The sequence below is a fragment of the Ornithorhynchus anatinus genome, chromosome 11 (assembly GCF_004115215.2).
Source record: "Ornithorhynchus anatinus isolate Pmale09 chromosome 11, mOrnAna1.pri.v4, whole genome shotgun sequence".
In the NCBI taxonomy this organism is placed as follows: domain Eukaryota; kingdom Metazoa; phylum Chordata; class Mammalia; order Monotremata; family Ornithorhynchidae; genus Ornithorhynchus; species Ornithorhynchus anatinus.
Window position 1 is genome coordinate 35212584 of NC_041738.1, and position 15066 is coordinate 35227649.

Consider the following 15066-nt stretch of genomic DNA (forward strand, 5'->3'; position numbering starts at 1 on the left):
ACATAAATTTCTACTTAAAAACCAACGAAGGCCTACATTAACTTCCAAACTGAAAATCCTCTTGAAGGAGTTACTCTGCAAATCGGCTGACAAATGTTTACTGGTTTTGTCTCCAGAAACAATTTCTGACAGGGGGAGACAAAACTCCATCGAATCCTTAGGAGACTTTGCAGGGAATCTGAACTCCACTGCCCTGCCCACTGGCCCTTAACGTCACAGAATATGACTGTGATGTTACATGGGGATGCATGGTGTCGGGTGAATTGTGTGTGTTGGTTAAAAGCAGTTCTGTCCATGTAGGACTAAAGAAATCAGGGAAAACATCGGCGAGGAAACCCAAGAGCTCAGATACATACCGTGGGATTTAGAGTAATGTGTGGGGCCAGCCCTCCGAGCGAGTACACGTTGATGTCGTGGTAGCTGTACTGGGGCTGAGGAGGAACTGTCGCCGTACAGGTCGTACTGGTGGCTGGTGTTGTAGAGGCCGCTTAACGTACAATTAAGAATTCATTAGAACAACCTCAGACAGGAACTTTTACAGAAGAAAACCATCGCTAAGTTGGGACGACTGAAAAACTGTTTGAAAATATAAAAAACTTCGGGCCGCCTCTGGGTTTAGGAAATGTGTAAGGGGGCATCATTTCTATCTTCATTTTAACCCACCGGTCAAATGAGGAGTTGCCGATCCTCATCAATGGGTTAAAAGAAATTAGAGCCCCCTGCATACAATACCAGTTTGTTTTAAATCATCTACTTTAATTCAGGATAAGGGAACTTTTACATAAAAGTGAGACTCTAGGATAAAATATCATAGCTGCTATTTCTAATCTTTCTTCCTTTGGGATGGTCTCCATACATTATGCTAGGTGTATCGGTAGCATCTAGTGATGGGGACATTAAGAATATACCTGGCATAAAAATGAGAACCCCGCTGCCTTCCTTCAGTACCAACTTTGTCACCTGTCATTTTCCCTTAGAGGAATTCTAGCAAGAGTCAGAACTAAATGGTTCCACCACCTATCACCACCCAGCTATTTTTAAGACAGCCAGAGTGCCTTGACAGGTTTTGTGAATACATCCTTCAAGTCCGAGTTCTACATTTAATACCCTGAGAAAGAAGGATCACTGCCAGAAGTTTTCCCAGACAACTGATTTTTCTGTTTTTCTGGACATTTCTACTTATTCCTTCAAATGAGACCCCATGCCTCAACATTAACCTTCAGTGATAATTAAAAAAAAATAGCAGTATTTATTAGCTTACAATGTGCCAATCGGAGGGCAAGACAACCAGAAAGGACACAGTCCCTGTCCCACACAAGGCTCAGTTTAAAGATGGGGGAATCCCAATTTTACGGATGAGGGACCGGAAGCACCAAGAAGTTTAGTACCTTGCCCAATGTCACATAGTGGGCAAGTGGTGGAGTGGGGATCAGAACCTAGATTTCCTGATTCCCAGTTCGAAAGCTTTCCGTGCTAGGCCGTGCAAATCTGTAAGCCCGTCAAACGGCAGGGACTGTATCTGTTGCCGACTTGTTCATCCCATGCGCTTAGTACAGTGCTCTGCACATAGTAAGCGCTCAATAAATACTATTGAATGAATGAAATCCTTTTTTCCATTTATTCCTCCCATTTCTACACCGTATTCTTTGTGAATTTAAATTTCTTTGTGCCACATACCTGAATGGATAAAGTAGGACCATTAGGTATTTTGTTTTAAACTGGATTCTGTTAAGCACTTACTATGTGTCAAGCACTGTTCTAGGCATTGGGGTTAGACACAAGCTAATCAGGCCCTGGCCCACAAGGGGAAGAGAACTTCACTTGATTTTTATGTGCTCGGGCTACTTACTAGTTGTTGTGATGGCTGGAAGTTCTTCTGGTTGTTTTACATCTTTCTTTGGAGCAGAGAGCTGTTCTTCTAAGTTTTTTAATCGATCTTTATCCTTCAGAAGGTTCCCGGGTTTTAGCTCACTGATGTCTAACGCAAGGTTCTTGCAGAGCACCTCAATTTCAAATTTCAAGTTTAGCTGCAAGATAGTTACCTTAATTAGCAACATCAGGCAAGCTTCAACTTCAGATCACACCTCAAATAGTTTCCTAGAAATTCTGGGTCTCTGGATGTCATTTAGCCACAAAATAAAGGATCAACTCCCACGTTTTAAAGTTCAAGACAATATTTTGATTAGACTAAAAAAAGAAGTTCCAGCTTCGACTTTCAAAAGGTGAAATCAAAAAGTTTTCTAGTATATTTCATGGAATGAAAGCAAGCGAACACCAGTGCATAATGGAAGTTTACCTTCAGGTCATGTTCTTGATGTAACTCGGCTAAGACGTTCATGATAGCCATAGTCCAGGGGTTTGGTGGCCTGAACACCTACAGAATAATTTGATTTTTGTTTTATTTAGGGAAGTCTGAAGATCCCAACTTTTGCAACACTAGCCCCCATGCAAAATCTGTTCTCCCACCCAGGCATTTCAAAGCAGCAAGACTCAAAGCAACTCTACAGCATTTTCGGGCTTTGAACCATATAGCACTAAAGGCTTTAATAATATGAGACAGTTGCGCATTTAATGGTCTGAAACCTTACCACACTTCGAACACTGGATTCCAGTACTTTGGCAACAAAGGGCACCACATAAAGCAATTCTTGTTGTCCTTTAACGTAAGCTTCGAGCAGCAAAGATTTTACATCCAAGTCCTAAAACACACAGGTAAATTATCGTTTAGAAGCTACTGAAAAGACGCTTGTATACTGGTAAAAAAAAAAAACATGAAAATACACTCAAAAGTCCCGAGCAGCAAAGGCTTTTACACCCCAGTCCTATAATACACAGGTAAATTCCATTTAGAAACTTCATTCTAGGTGGCTACATTACAAACTCAGAGGATCACCACTGTTACCTGGTGACTTCAATCTTAGACCTAAAAACGGCTGAAAGAAAGGCTGGGACATTTGGCGATAAGACTATACAGCACCTAGCAACATTAACTTTTCATTTTGCCATTTAAAAACTGAAACTCACAGTGTGCAAGATGGGTTTATTTTTAGCTAGTGTAATCATTCCCAGCCAGTGGCCCAGGTTCTTCAGTAGGGAACGGTCTGAAAAATTGGCTGCAGCTTTATCTGATGTCAGTAGCACCTAAAATAAAGAGGTCACGTGTGAAATCTTTGAAGATGGAGACACCTCGTACATAAAACTACTCCAGACTTTACTTTTGACACCTATTGTCCTCTCCCACCCCAGTGTGTCTACTTCATTTCTGATCATCTTCTACCACCTAGTACTTGAAAGGAAAACCAAGCTTCTACCTTCCTTTTAAGGAAGGAATTGAAAGTTTTGCTGCAACGAATTTCAAATCTACTTGAAGGGCCCCCAAAAGGCCATTTAAAAAAAACTGTATTTGTTTAGCACTTCCTACGTGTCAAGCACTGTTCTAAGCGCTGGGGTAGATACAAGTTAATCACGTCAGACTGGGGCTCACCATCCACGAAGGAGCAGAATAGGGAGAATCCCTATTCTACAGTTGAGAAAACTGAGCCAGAGAGAAGTGACTTGCCATACATGGTCACACAGCAAAGCAAATAGAGTAGCTGGATTTAAATCATAGGACCTCTGACTCCCAGGCCCCTACTCTTCCCATAAGGCCCCCCTGCACTGCTAGAGAAAGCATTTGTGCTTGGACCAGTCTCCTGGAACAGCCCACTAAGTCATGTGCAAAATGAGTAAGTTGACAACATCACCAAGTGATCTCTGAAGGCCTTTCACCCATTCACACACACATCTCGGAGACCTTCTGCGCGCAGTAATGTTTCTTTAACTCCACCACAGCATCAGTATAAAGGAACAGTCAGCTGTGCTAGGAGAGCCAAGAAATTATTTTGCACCATAGTGTAACCTAGGATGGTGAGGTTTTCCATCAATAGGTTTAAAAATAGTGCTTCTAAAGAGCGACCGCCCCACCTTGTACTTTCCAGACAGACCTCTGCCTTTCCAAGCATCATGGTTTTTGACACAGTATTCATTCCAATACAAAAATACTCTTCAAAATTAATTAAATGAGGTAAAGGTACAGTCATATCAATAGATCTTGAAAGTTCATTGATGGGTTTGGTATAGATTTTCCAACAACTAAAAATATACTCTTACTGGATCTTCTATTTTACCTGTACGAGTTCCCTTAAGATATGTGCTCTCAGTTATTCTTCCCAAAGTTAAATGCTAGGTTGTTGGACACGCAGGATTAATATCTCCAATAATAAGGGGAAGAACTAAAAGGACCGCGGTGGGCTATGAGAAAGCCACAGAATAATTTACATTTGGCATTATACTTTTTTTAATCCGATGAAAACATCAAGAGGTTATCTGTTAGGTTCTTGAGCGCTTCAGCGGCAACTTACGCAGCCCATTTTCCATAAACACAAAACTCTTAGCGCTAACCGTGGTAACACTATAAAACTTCACTTCGAAGTGTGGTGTCAAGTGGACAGTGACTCGAATGAACTTTGAAAGACTTGCTACTCACTTTGATGTTTCTGTAGGTTTCATTCAGAACCATCTTGTTAAATTCAGGGTTCTTAAGAGTATCGAGGAAATTTGAATACAAGCTGTGGAAGTTTGGCTCAATACTGACTCTCTTCATTACCAGGTATTGTGAAACCCAAGGCATAAATTCCTCTTTTACCGTTTCTTTCAGCTCCTCAACCTAGTCGACCCAAGCAAAAAAGAAAAGCGAATTATAACGTGAGTGTGGTTACAAATTTAATACATTTAATGCATTCGGGACCATCAACGTCAAGTTTCACTCAGCTCAGTATTACTCGTTTCAGATTTAACTTCACTACTAAAACAGAATGCACTGTGTCTCTAGTTGTGTTATGTGAGTCAGTGGACTACTATGCTAAAAATTTCCCTAGATAATCTTAGCCCCACCCACCTCCCCATCCCAAGCTGCCTCAAGTAGTTGAGAGTGAATGATGATATAGCATGCCTACCCAAGAAAGGAAGAGGGTAGGGGGTACTCCTATAATCTGTTTACACAAATCAATGTTGCATTACATATCAGCAGAGTGGGTATGCACATACCATTCTTGGGGACTTGGGCATTGGATCTCTTTCCGAACTAAAACCAGAATGGGGATAGTGACCCGAGAGTGGAACTGAAAATAACATGCTCCAAGTAACATTTTCTTACCCTCTGTGGCATTTCCACAATTCAACCCAGGTTTTGATATTATTACTAATCAACCACTACAGTAAATCAATTCTATTCATTCTTGGCACACCGATTCCCAGCCCTGAATCGCCTCCAAGGATTGTTTCCTCTACTTGTGCTGTAGGGCACTACTGGAGGAAATTCACATAAACTTCTGCCACTCCAAATTCAGCCTCACCTCCTTCTACTCTGCTCTTTCTTTTGCTCAGTAACATTACTTTTCCTCCCTCACCATGCCCACTGCTCCCATCAAATACTTCAGACATTTAGCTCCTTTTCAGAGCCCTCATCTTCCCTCTTGCTTCTGGCAACCTACCAACTACTGGGAAAACTGAAACCAGACATGAATTCCCCAAAGTCCCTCTTCATCTCCCCAACTCCATTCTACTTACACAGACCTAGTCTCACCCATCCCAGCCACCTAGCAAGAGGTTTCATGTCTGCTTCCCAAATTCTCCCCATTATCTATGCCTCTGCGAACCATTCCCTCTCCACTTCTAAACCACTTGCTCCATTTATCCTTCCCTTCACACCTGCCATCTTCAGCCTCTGTTTTCCTTCTGCCTTCAAATATACCCACATTTCTATTATACTGAAAAACCCTTGGTTGGTGGCTGCAGTAGGATCCAGAAAATGGCTCCATGCCCCGCTCCCATTCCTGTAGAAACTCAACATGTTGAATACACCCCGCCAGATTCCCACTTGACTCCCTACAATAGTTTCCACTCTATCAAGCACTTTATATACTCAAGACCATAAGCTCCTTGTATTCAGGTAATGTGTCTACCAACTGCTGTATTGTACTCACCCAAATGCTTAGTACAGTGCTCTGCACACAGTAAACACTCGATACCACTGACTGATTTATGTCTCACATATATAAAACCGTGCCCTCAATTATTGTTTCACTTCATATCTGATAGTTCTGCTTTGAGCAAACAACCGTTAAAACCATTCAATTTAAACCATTAAATCCTCATTAATTAAGATTTCCCCCTCTAATGAAAAAGAGAATCATTTTTCAAGGGAGTCATCACAGCATACTTGCCTTCTGTGTCATGTTTGATTGAGAGAGATTGTTGAAGATGAAAGCAATTTTCTCTTGCACATTTTCTGGTGGTTCCACAATTCTCTCAGTTTGATCGGTCGCCACTAGCAGTGTATCTATGTTGGTAGTATTAATAGAAGGCTAGGAAAAAGAGAACAAGTTAGCATAATTTCTATGCTCCCCTTTAGGAATCTGCTAATTACTGCAAGTGGATATTTTAGGGTTCCTAAGAGAAACGGTAAGGCTATAACCACCAAGAAAAAAAAATGAAATAAACAACTCACTGGCACATCCTTTTTGAAGCTGACTCCTGTTGGTCGGGTGATCGTGATGGTTTTAGCAGTGGTGGTGGTAGAGGTGGTTACTATAGTGCTGACTTGACCAGCAAGAGGAGCTTTTGCTGGAACCTGGGCCTGGGCCTGAGCCTGGGCAAGTGCAATACTTCCAGGGGTGGTGATGGAACCCTGCATTTTTACAGGAGGGTCTCTAGATTGCTGTCCGTATTCAATGTACTAGGAGAGAGAAGAGTAGACAAAGACTGACGGTCAAACAGACATATTGGTACCAGTTGCAGATTAAGAGGACTGCTGCATTTAAAGGACCCTCTTTGCGATAGAAAGCACAACACCAACACGGTTCTGCTTGGTTTTCAGGTGACAGCTGGATGAATAATTGCAGCGTGGCCCGGTGTCACTTGACTGCTGTGTGACCTTGGGCCAGACACCATTTCTCTGGGCCTCACTTTTCTCATCTGTATAGTTGGGATTCAATCATCCCTTTGATTCTATTTATATCCCCTTGATTCTATTTATATCCCCTTGATTCTATTTACTGCTATTGTCCTTGTCTGTCCGTCTCCCCTGATTAGACTGTAAGCCCGTCAAAGGGCAGGGACTGTTACCGATTTGTACATTCCAAGCGCTTAGTACAGTGCTCTGCACATAGTAAGCGCTCAATAAATACTATTGAATGAATGAATACCTACACCTCCCCCCACACACACACTTTTGACTGTGAGCCTCATGTGGGATCACTGTTTAGCTATTCTAATACACAAGCATTTAAATTCCACTATTATCAGTGGTGGCTTGTTTTGGATACTCCATCAGTTTCTTTATTGTTTTTGGGAATGAGCCCCTGCTCGCGATGACCTAAAACATTTTCTTTATCGTTACTAAATTATAACAGTGTGCTTCTCCCGCTCCCAAAACAAACCTAACTGACGATGATTCTTCCTGCTTTGGTGTGTCCCAAGCATTTAAGAGTAACTCAATAAAGGAGGCTGCTGGGGAGTCTGCATCTGGGTGTGTCAGATGTGAGGCAGACTTTGTGAATTCCACCTCTTTTGCAAACTGGGGGACTTAATTCAGTCACAACCACAGGAATTGAAGTTATGGAGGGCTCTTTCTCCTGCGAGTGGGTGCGGGGAAAGCTGTCTTGAGCTGTCAAGCCCTCTGAGGAATGTCTCTTGAATTTGATGGTGGGAACTTCCCCACCGCAGTGCCCGAACAACAGCGGCGACAGCCACTTGGGACCCCATTTGGGATCGGCAACAGGTGGGAAGGGTAGTAGTTGCCGACTGGCCCTTTCCAAGAGCTCCCGCAATGTCAGAAAGGCAACCCCTAACACTTGGGTTACGAGAAGCCACGACTACTCTGACCTCCCAGGAACGTATTCTCCGCTTAAATCTAACTCCTACCGAGGCAGAGAATATGGGATTCCTAGATGGAAGCAAAATCTCTGCTCTGGGGTTCCGAGAGGTATAAAATGGTGGCCCCCAGGGGTTTGGAGAAAAGGGCTGTTTTTCCCCTTGATCAGTGCCGAGTTGTACATTCCAAGCGCTTAGCACAGTGCTCTGCAGATAGTAAGCGCTCAATAAATACTACTGAATGAATGAATGAATACAGGATTTACCCACTCCACAACGGCAACACTTGGCCAAGAGGGAACCGCCAAATAAACCTGAAAATAATTTGACATGGCTTCATTTGCCCTTAAAAAAGAGATACTGGGCACTGGACAAGAGATAAGTGGATATCCCTATCTCCAGAACAGTACAGAGAAGCAGCGTGGCTCAGTGGAAAGAGCATCGGCTTGGGAGTCAGAGGTCATGGGTACTAATTCAGGCTCTGCCACTTGTCAGCTGTGTGACTGTGGCCAAGTCACTTAACTTCTCTGGGCCTCAGTTACCTCAACTGTAAAATGGGGATGAAGACTGAGCCCCATGAGGGACAACCTGATCACCTTCTATCTCCCCAGCACATAATAAGCACTTAACAAATACCAACATTATTATTAATTCTTGAAGACCTCATAACTTCATTGAAATCAAAGACACCATGGAAAGCAGATAACTAGCATTACCATCTTCTAACACAAAAAAGAAAAAATTACATCAGAGGGATCTAAAGATTAAATGGCACTGGTTTGAGAGCTCAATTAAGTGAGCTCTCCTAAGCAAGGACGTACCTCCTGTAGATGATGAGGAAACTGTATAAAGTGACTAATAGAAGCCAAGTGCTGACAATACTGGGGATAGTCCTTCAATCTGTCAAGAGAAAAAGGACAGAGCAAACTTTAACAGGCACCTTTTCCCCTTTCCCACATCAAATCTGCACTTACTGACCGCATGAGATATTGATGGAACACTATGCCAAACCGAGAAAGTACACACCAGAATTAAGTTGCTTCCTATAGCACATAATTAAATATATTGAGTCCAATTCTCCCGGGACAAAACATTATTCCCTGGTAATCAATTAGGCACTTTGGGAAAAACTCATCCTGACAGAGAACTGCCTAGTGCATAGCTGCTTACACTGAGCACACCCTGCAGTTGCTCTGCTTTGGGGGACTTAAAGCTTAATTTGTTATGACAGAGTAAACAAATACCTTGGGAAGAGAGGTTCATAATTCCTAACAGTCGCCACTTTACTTAAATGCTGCACAAGCATTTACTAGGGCCAGAATAGACTAGGGTAGGCAGGGTTGGCTTTGTTGAGATTTCAAGCCAGATTTCTTTCTGGCGACAAACTATTGATCACGGCCTGCTGAATGACTAGTAGCACTCTTGGGTAAACACCCTAAGGTATCTCAGCTCGATTCAAATGGGGAAGAGGAAGATAAATTCCACCCTTAAAAACTGCAGGCCTCAACTATACTAGACACTCAGCAGAGGGCTACTGACTTTGGACGACAGTCAACGATAAATGGAAACTACCCAATAATATAAAGGCTACAAGAATAAAGGAACTACAGCAACCGAGGAAAGAGGCAAACAGCTGAGTAAAAGGCATTCTCTGTGTGTACACTGTAAGAAAGAATTCGTTGTGACATCGGTCTTTCCACTCACACAAGCATAAATCTGTCAGTAACATTTTAAAAAAATATCAAAACCAAAACACAGCCAGCCAGTAAAGCACCCTTCCAAGCTCTCGAATATTTGAGAAGGAAAAGGTACAGATTTTAAAAGCTGTTTCCAGAGTATTAAACTTCTGGCATAGTTTGAGATGGTCTTATTATGTACGTAGTCGAAAAAAATACATATATTGAGCTATTTTTAGTTCTTTCAGCGTCAGGAATACTATTTTCTTTCCCCAGTTTAGTATTAAAGGAAAAGATGTTTGGCTGGGTATGATAGCTTATGAGCAGCTCTACCAAAAATTGGTGTGCTTCATGCGTGCAGCTGGAATGTTGCCGGGGAACAGGAATTCCTATGCCTCTTCTTCTAGACAGCAGTTCAAAGACCAGGAGAGTGGGTATTGGGGGAATTTTGGGAGGGTCAGATGAGTGGGTCGGGTAGAGGGCTAGATCACTCAGCCTTGCCCCTCTCTCTGCCAAACTCCAGTTGGCCAATTCTCTGGCCACCTCCTTCCATTTAGACTCTCCCCTGCTCCTTTCCCACCATCACTTGAGAGGAGCTTTGCTTGGCTTATTGGGTTTAAGATCTGTGTTAATATACATAGGCACGCCACAGTTAAACAGAGGAGGAAAGCTAATACTTAGAGGCGACATGCTAGTGGGGGAAAGGGTTGCTAATGCTAACTGCATTTTTACCATTTGAGAATTTTGGAGCAAACATCTCTGTGTTGAAAAGGCAGATTTAGATTGAGTATTTTTAACCTGCTCTAGCCAACAAGCTGCTCAAATAAAGAATTTCAAATCTTCAATGTGATTATATTTTAAGGCAGCATCTATACGAAGGAATAGTATTTTAAGATTTTAAAATTGCTATCACCCTGACATTACACGGGCCATTAAAAAAAAAGGAAAAAAATAAATCTGGTGACTAGTGCCCAGGCCAGGAAGTCAGACAACCTGAGTTCTAATGCCAGCTCTGCTACTTTCCTGCTATGTGACACTGGGCAAGTCCAAATTTCTCTGTGCCTGTTTCCTCATCTGTAAAATGGGGATTAAGTTCCTCTTCTCCCTCCTACTTATAGACTGCAAGCCCCATGTGAGACTGGGACTGTATCCAACATGATTATCTTCAATCTACCCCAGCACTTAGTACAGTGGTTGGGACATGGTGAGCACTTTTATTACTATTATTACAAAAAACCAAGTCCATCTATATGGGGATAGGCAGATGAGGTGAAGTGACAAAACTGAACAGAACAGTAGCATTGCTTATATTTCAAAGATTAGACATACATATGAAAGCATACTCACCTATTTTTAAACCTATCTAGTGCAGCGATTCCAAAATAATACATTTTGGATGCAAACGGCTTGCGTAAGGCTTCAAGAACATAGCGCAGGGCAAGACCCAGAGCCATGTAAGTGACCAGTCCTTTTTCTATTATCCCACCAAAGAGGCAGGCTGTTATATGCAGCTCTTTATCTGGGTACTGGGGGAAAAACCGATACTCTTCAAACAAGTTCCTCAACATACAGTTAAACACTTCTCGTTCCCGTTTTATGTTGGAGTCTTTAAACCTCTGTAGCATTTCTAAAACCTGAAAAGGAAGCAGAAACCGTTACCGAAAGTCTTACTCAACTCACCTAGCCCTTATGGGAACACCAGCTACTAACTGGTCATTATCCAGACTTGAAGGGAAAGCTTTAAATACCTCAAAATGATATAATTAATCCCTTAAGATAAACACAGAGATAGGTACGGGTCTGCTAGTAGATGTTACCCACATCCAACAAATGTAAAAGACTTAAAATATTAGAAAAAACTCAGCTCATTCAATACCAAAGTCTTTTTTATTCTAAAACTCATAAAACGCTCCTGCATCAATTGCCTTTTAGTAAGTAACATTTTTTGGGGTGGGAAAGCTTCCTTCTACTGTGCTTCCAAGTTAACTGATCTGCAACTAACCCGGGGGGGATGAGAAAGTGTGATTAAGCTATCTTAGGGGAGTGAGAGAGACTGCAAAAGGAGTTACAGAAAAGCCCAAAGAGCGAAATCCTTCCCTTCTAAGGGGTCAAATCTCTCAATGGGCCTCCTGCTTCACCTTCAAGATAGCCTTTGTTTAGCGCTAATCAACAATGGACTTTGAGTGCTTACTATGTGCACAGCATTGTATTAAGAATACTGAAAAAGTAGAACACAACAGTCAGTAGGTGCGGTTCCTGCCCACAAGAAGTTTATAGTCTACAAGGGGGGACATAAATTGGACGCTGTATTGGATGCTCAATAAATACGACTGAATGAATGAATGGATACATTAAGATTAAATGGATAGTGGGGCTTTGTCTCACTACCTCTAAATCCACGCTTGTTCCACATCTTACCCCAGCCAAGACTCCCAACATTCCATAATTCCATAAGACCTTTAAGCAACTCTGGTTATTTGTATTCAAACCACCTGGAAGCAAGTTTCCAATGAACAAAAGCGGTTTTCTCCTCTTTCAATATCATTATTTCCCTAAACTTCTGTATTACTGTTAAAGTTTCACTTAGCAACGTTTTGAAAGTAAAATAAGCCTGTGGCATCCGACCTCGGCTGCTCCCTCGGCAAGGGAGCGCTGCGGACTGCCAAGGCCCGGGAAAGCCTGTGGAGCTTCCCCTCCTCCCGCTGCCACCCAGGTCCGCTGGGAAAAAGGAGAAACTGCTCTGGGAAGCTTAATGCAAAGTAACCCCATGAGCCCACCTGGGACTGGTTTGCATAAATTCCTTTTCATAGTTTGTACTATAATTAAGATTGTGACACCTATGCCCTTAAAATGTTTGATACCATTTAATGTTGCATTTATGCATTTTTCTTGGACAACTTTTTCCAGAATGTCTCGCTAAGATCTAGGAGAAATTCTTGGAGGCTCATCCTACAGAACTGCATAACTACATTACTTATCAAGAGAGGAAGAGGAGCAGTGCAAAACAACGAGGGTATTTGGGTTAATGCTAGAAGAGGCTCTCTGTGGATGATATTCTGTCTTGGAGAGTTAATTCTACTTTAAACTTTGAAGACCAGGCAAGGCAAATGGCAACAGGGAAGGCAAGACGATTTTGTTGCCCTGAACATTAAAGCGTGAATTTTCCTTTTGATGGCTATGAAGAAAGAGGGAATGTGGGGTGGGGAGGGTACGTTAAATCTTGGGGTCGCATCATCCAGGAAGAAAGCAAAGCTCTATGGATGGAGAAATGAAAGCCTTATGAATATTTTCGTTACATATTATAAACTTTTTGGGAGGGAGGGGGGAGAGTGTGGTTTTGAAGACTATTGGCAAGGGGTTCGTTATTTGATAAATATATTTTTCTACACAAATTAATCTTCAGAGCTAAATCACACTCACCTCATCAACAGACATGGTTGGGTGTGGTGGATGGTTATAAATACGCTGAAAATAGCTGTTTGCTTCATCATCTATCTCTTTGCTAAAGTGCTGATTTGCCTCTGGCCACACCTGAGACAAGTCCGCTGTTGAGGGGGAAAGAAAAAGGAAAAAAAAGAAGTAACTGATAAGCATATGGATCCCCCAAAACCCAACTCCTCCTAACTGACAAAATCTTGAGTCAAGAGCCAAAAACAATAAGGACACTAGGCCGCCCCAGTATGTACCTATTTCGTTAACGTGTGTGGCACAGACACACTGACACCATACTCTACATATTCTAGAAAAGGTCTGAAAGGACACAATCTGGTGAACATTCAGTCCCTTATAGGTAGGCCTTTTAAAAACCTAAAACTCCACAACAGTTAGCTCAGTTCAGACTGTAAGATGCTCATCCTCAAAAAAAGCTAAACTTGTGCTATGCGTTTGGTGGAATCAAGGGCACTGTAAAATGGGGATTTAATTTAGCTTGCTCACTGAAGCTAATGCCCTGAATGTGCAACACAAGGAATAAAAACACAGGCATGCTACACAACATTTAACATGCAGACAATTCTTTCACACTAGTACTTTCAGGACAGCTGATGCACTTCTGAACCAGGTGAAACGATGCACAGCCCAAATATCAGAAAGGTCACCCACGTAACATCAGCAAGTTCTAAAGGCTTATTCTATCATTTGTGGAAGCACTTCTTTTTATGAGGCTTCCAGGAAGCAAACTGTCCGATTAAACAAAAAACACTCACTAATTAACTATTGTCTGGTTTCCACCTGAAAGTCCCAAGGACCTTGGTCCAGCTCTCTTACACATTATCGTAAGACAGAAGCCGGGAACTCTGCTCTCTTAGCTACAGCACTCGACTGCTCTAAACCAATTTTTTTTTTTTATCGCTTCCCTGTTGCTTCCGTACCTCTGTTGTTGCGCCTCTCCTTACGTGTCTGCCACTGACCCCCTCGGAGCCAGGAACTGTGTCTAATTCTCACCTCTGCATTTTTTCCCGCTGTTTGATACAGTGCTCTGCACACAGAGGGCATTTAAATATTACAACTACTAGATAACAAAATTAGCCAGAAAGAGTAACTACAACTAGGTCGGGAAGACTTTTACACACATCTCTTCAAGTGGTTTCCACTTACAAAAGTCTTATTCACGGCATACTTTATCTTTAAGATGGATCACATCAACTACCCTGCCTGGAAAGTCTTAACCTGCTCTTTCTTAATGACTGGGAAGGGAACAGTTCCAGGGCAAAATTAACATGCGATCCAATTAAGTCCTACATAAACCAAGAACCAGTATTCTACTCCAAAAGGATGAGTGGGGAAACATTAACCGATCCTAACCCCTTCCGAGACACAGACTCCGCCCTACCCCCCCCCCCCCGCCACCCCATCCCCCCTCCCCACTCGCACACCACCCCCTACAGAAAATGATCAAGGCCAGACGCATTTGGGACCTCCCACTTTCTTGGCACCAGGTTTCTCTATTTCTCTCCGGCAGCCCCCGAAAGCCAATCGACTATGAGCAGTCACACTTCACAATCACAGACAACACTACCACTTACAAGGTTTCATCTTACTCTGCTGGAATGTAGGCTGGTTCAGTCCAGATGTGCCCAGTTTCCTCTGCACAAACGGATCATTATTCACTGCGGGGAGCCCAAGAGCGGCAGTTCCTATACCGGTCAGGCTGCCTGTACCGAGACCACCTACTAAATGAAAGGAAGGTAACCGGCAGACCCATTACATTCATACCACTGGTGCGCCAAGGCTCGGCGGCTTAGAGCGGTCACGTTCCTACGACGTGAACGCTGCCTCGGCTCGCCGCTCACCATTTCGACACGATTACTCTGAAATCGGAAAACGTCTAAAACACCCCCAAGTTACATTCCTTTTCGCACCTGAATACACACTTAGGACTACTCGATGAAAATCCGTGGGGTTGACTGGATGGTTTCTGACAGCACATTTTTAAGTGGATATGCCAGATCCCTTGTGGGCCCACTGTAGGAGTCTGGTG

The 15066-nt window shown here is 42.7% G+C and overlaps 1 protein-coding gene and 1 non-coding gene across 13 annotated transcripts in view; both read right to left on the reverse strand.

The window, feature by feature from the left end:
- Window positions 1-15066, reverse strand: part of CNOT1 (CCR4-NOT transcription complex subunit 1) — an 83266-nt gene that overhangs the window by 19583 nt on the left and 48617 nt on the right. For 5 of the 12 annotated variants that reach the window (XM_029075144.2, XM_029075145.2, XM_029075140.2 and 2 more), the window contains 12 exons: window positions 14612-14758; window positions 13008-13132; window positions 10935-11221; window positions 8733-8811; window positions 6548-6775; window positions 6264-6404; window positions 4526-4705; window positions 3025-3141; window positions 2589-2699; window positions 2297-2374; window positions 1850-2027; window positions 357-487 (listed from right to left, as the gene is read on the reverse strand). In XM_029075144.2, coding sequence (XP_028930977.1) covers window positions 357-487; window positions 1850-2027; window positions 2297-2374; window positions 2589-2699; window positions 3025-3141; window positions 4526-4705; window positions 6264-6404; window positions 6548-6775; window positions 8733-8811; window positions 10935-11221; window positions 13008-13132; window positions 14612-14758 — 1802 coding nt within the window. The remainder of the gene's footprint in view (window positions 1-356; window positions 488-1849; window positions 2028-2296; window positions 2375-2588; window positions 2700-3024; window positions 3142-4525; window positions 4706-6263; window positions 6405-6547; window positions 6776-8732; window positions 8812-10934; window positions 11222-13007; window positions 13133-14611; window positions 14759-15066) is intronic. The other 7 variants (XM_029075146.2, XM_029075141.2, XM_029075137.2 and 4 more) reach the window with 3 other exon arrangements.
- On the reverse strand, window positions 3807-3942 carry LOC114815363. Its single transcript, XR_003763126.1, has one exon. It is a non-coding gene; the product is annotated as a small nucleolar RNA SNORA46 (small nucleolar RNA).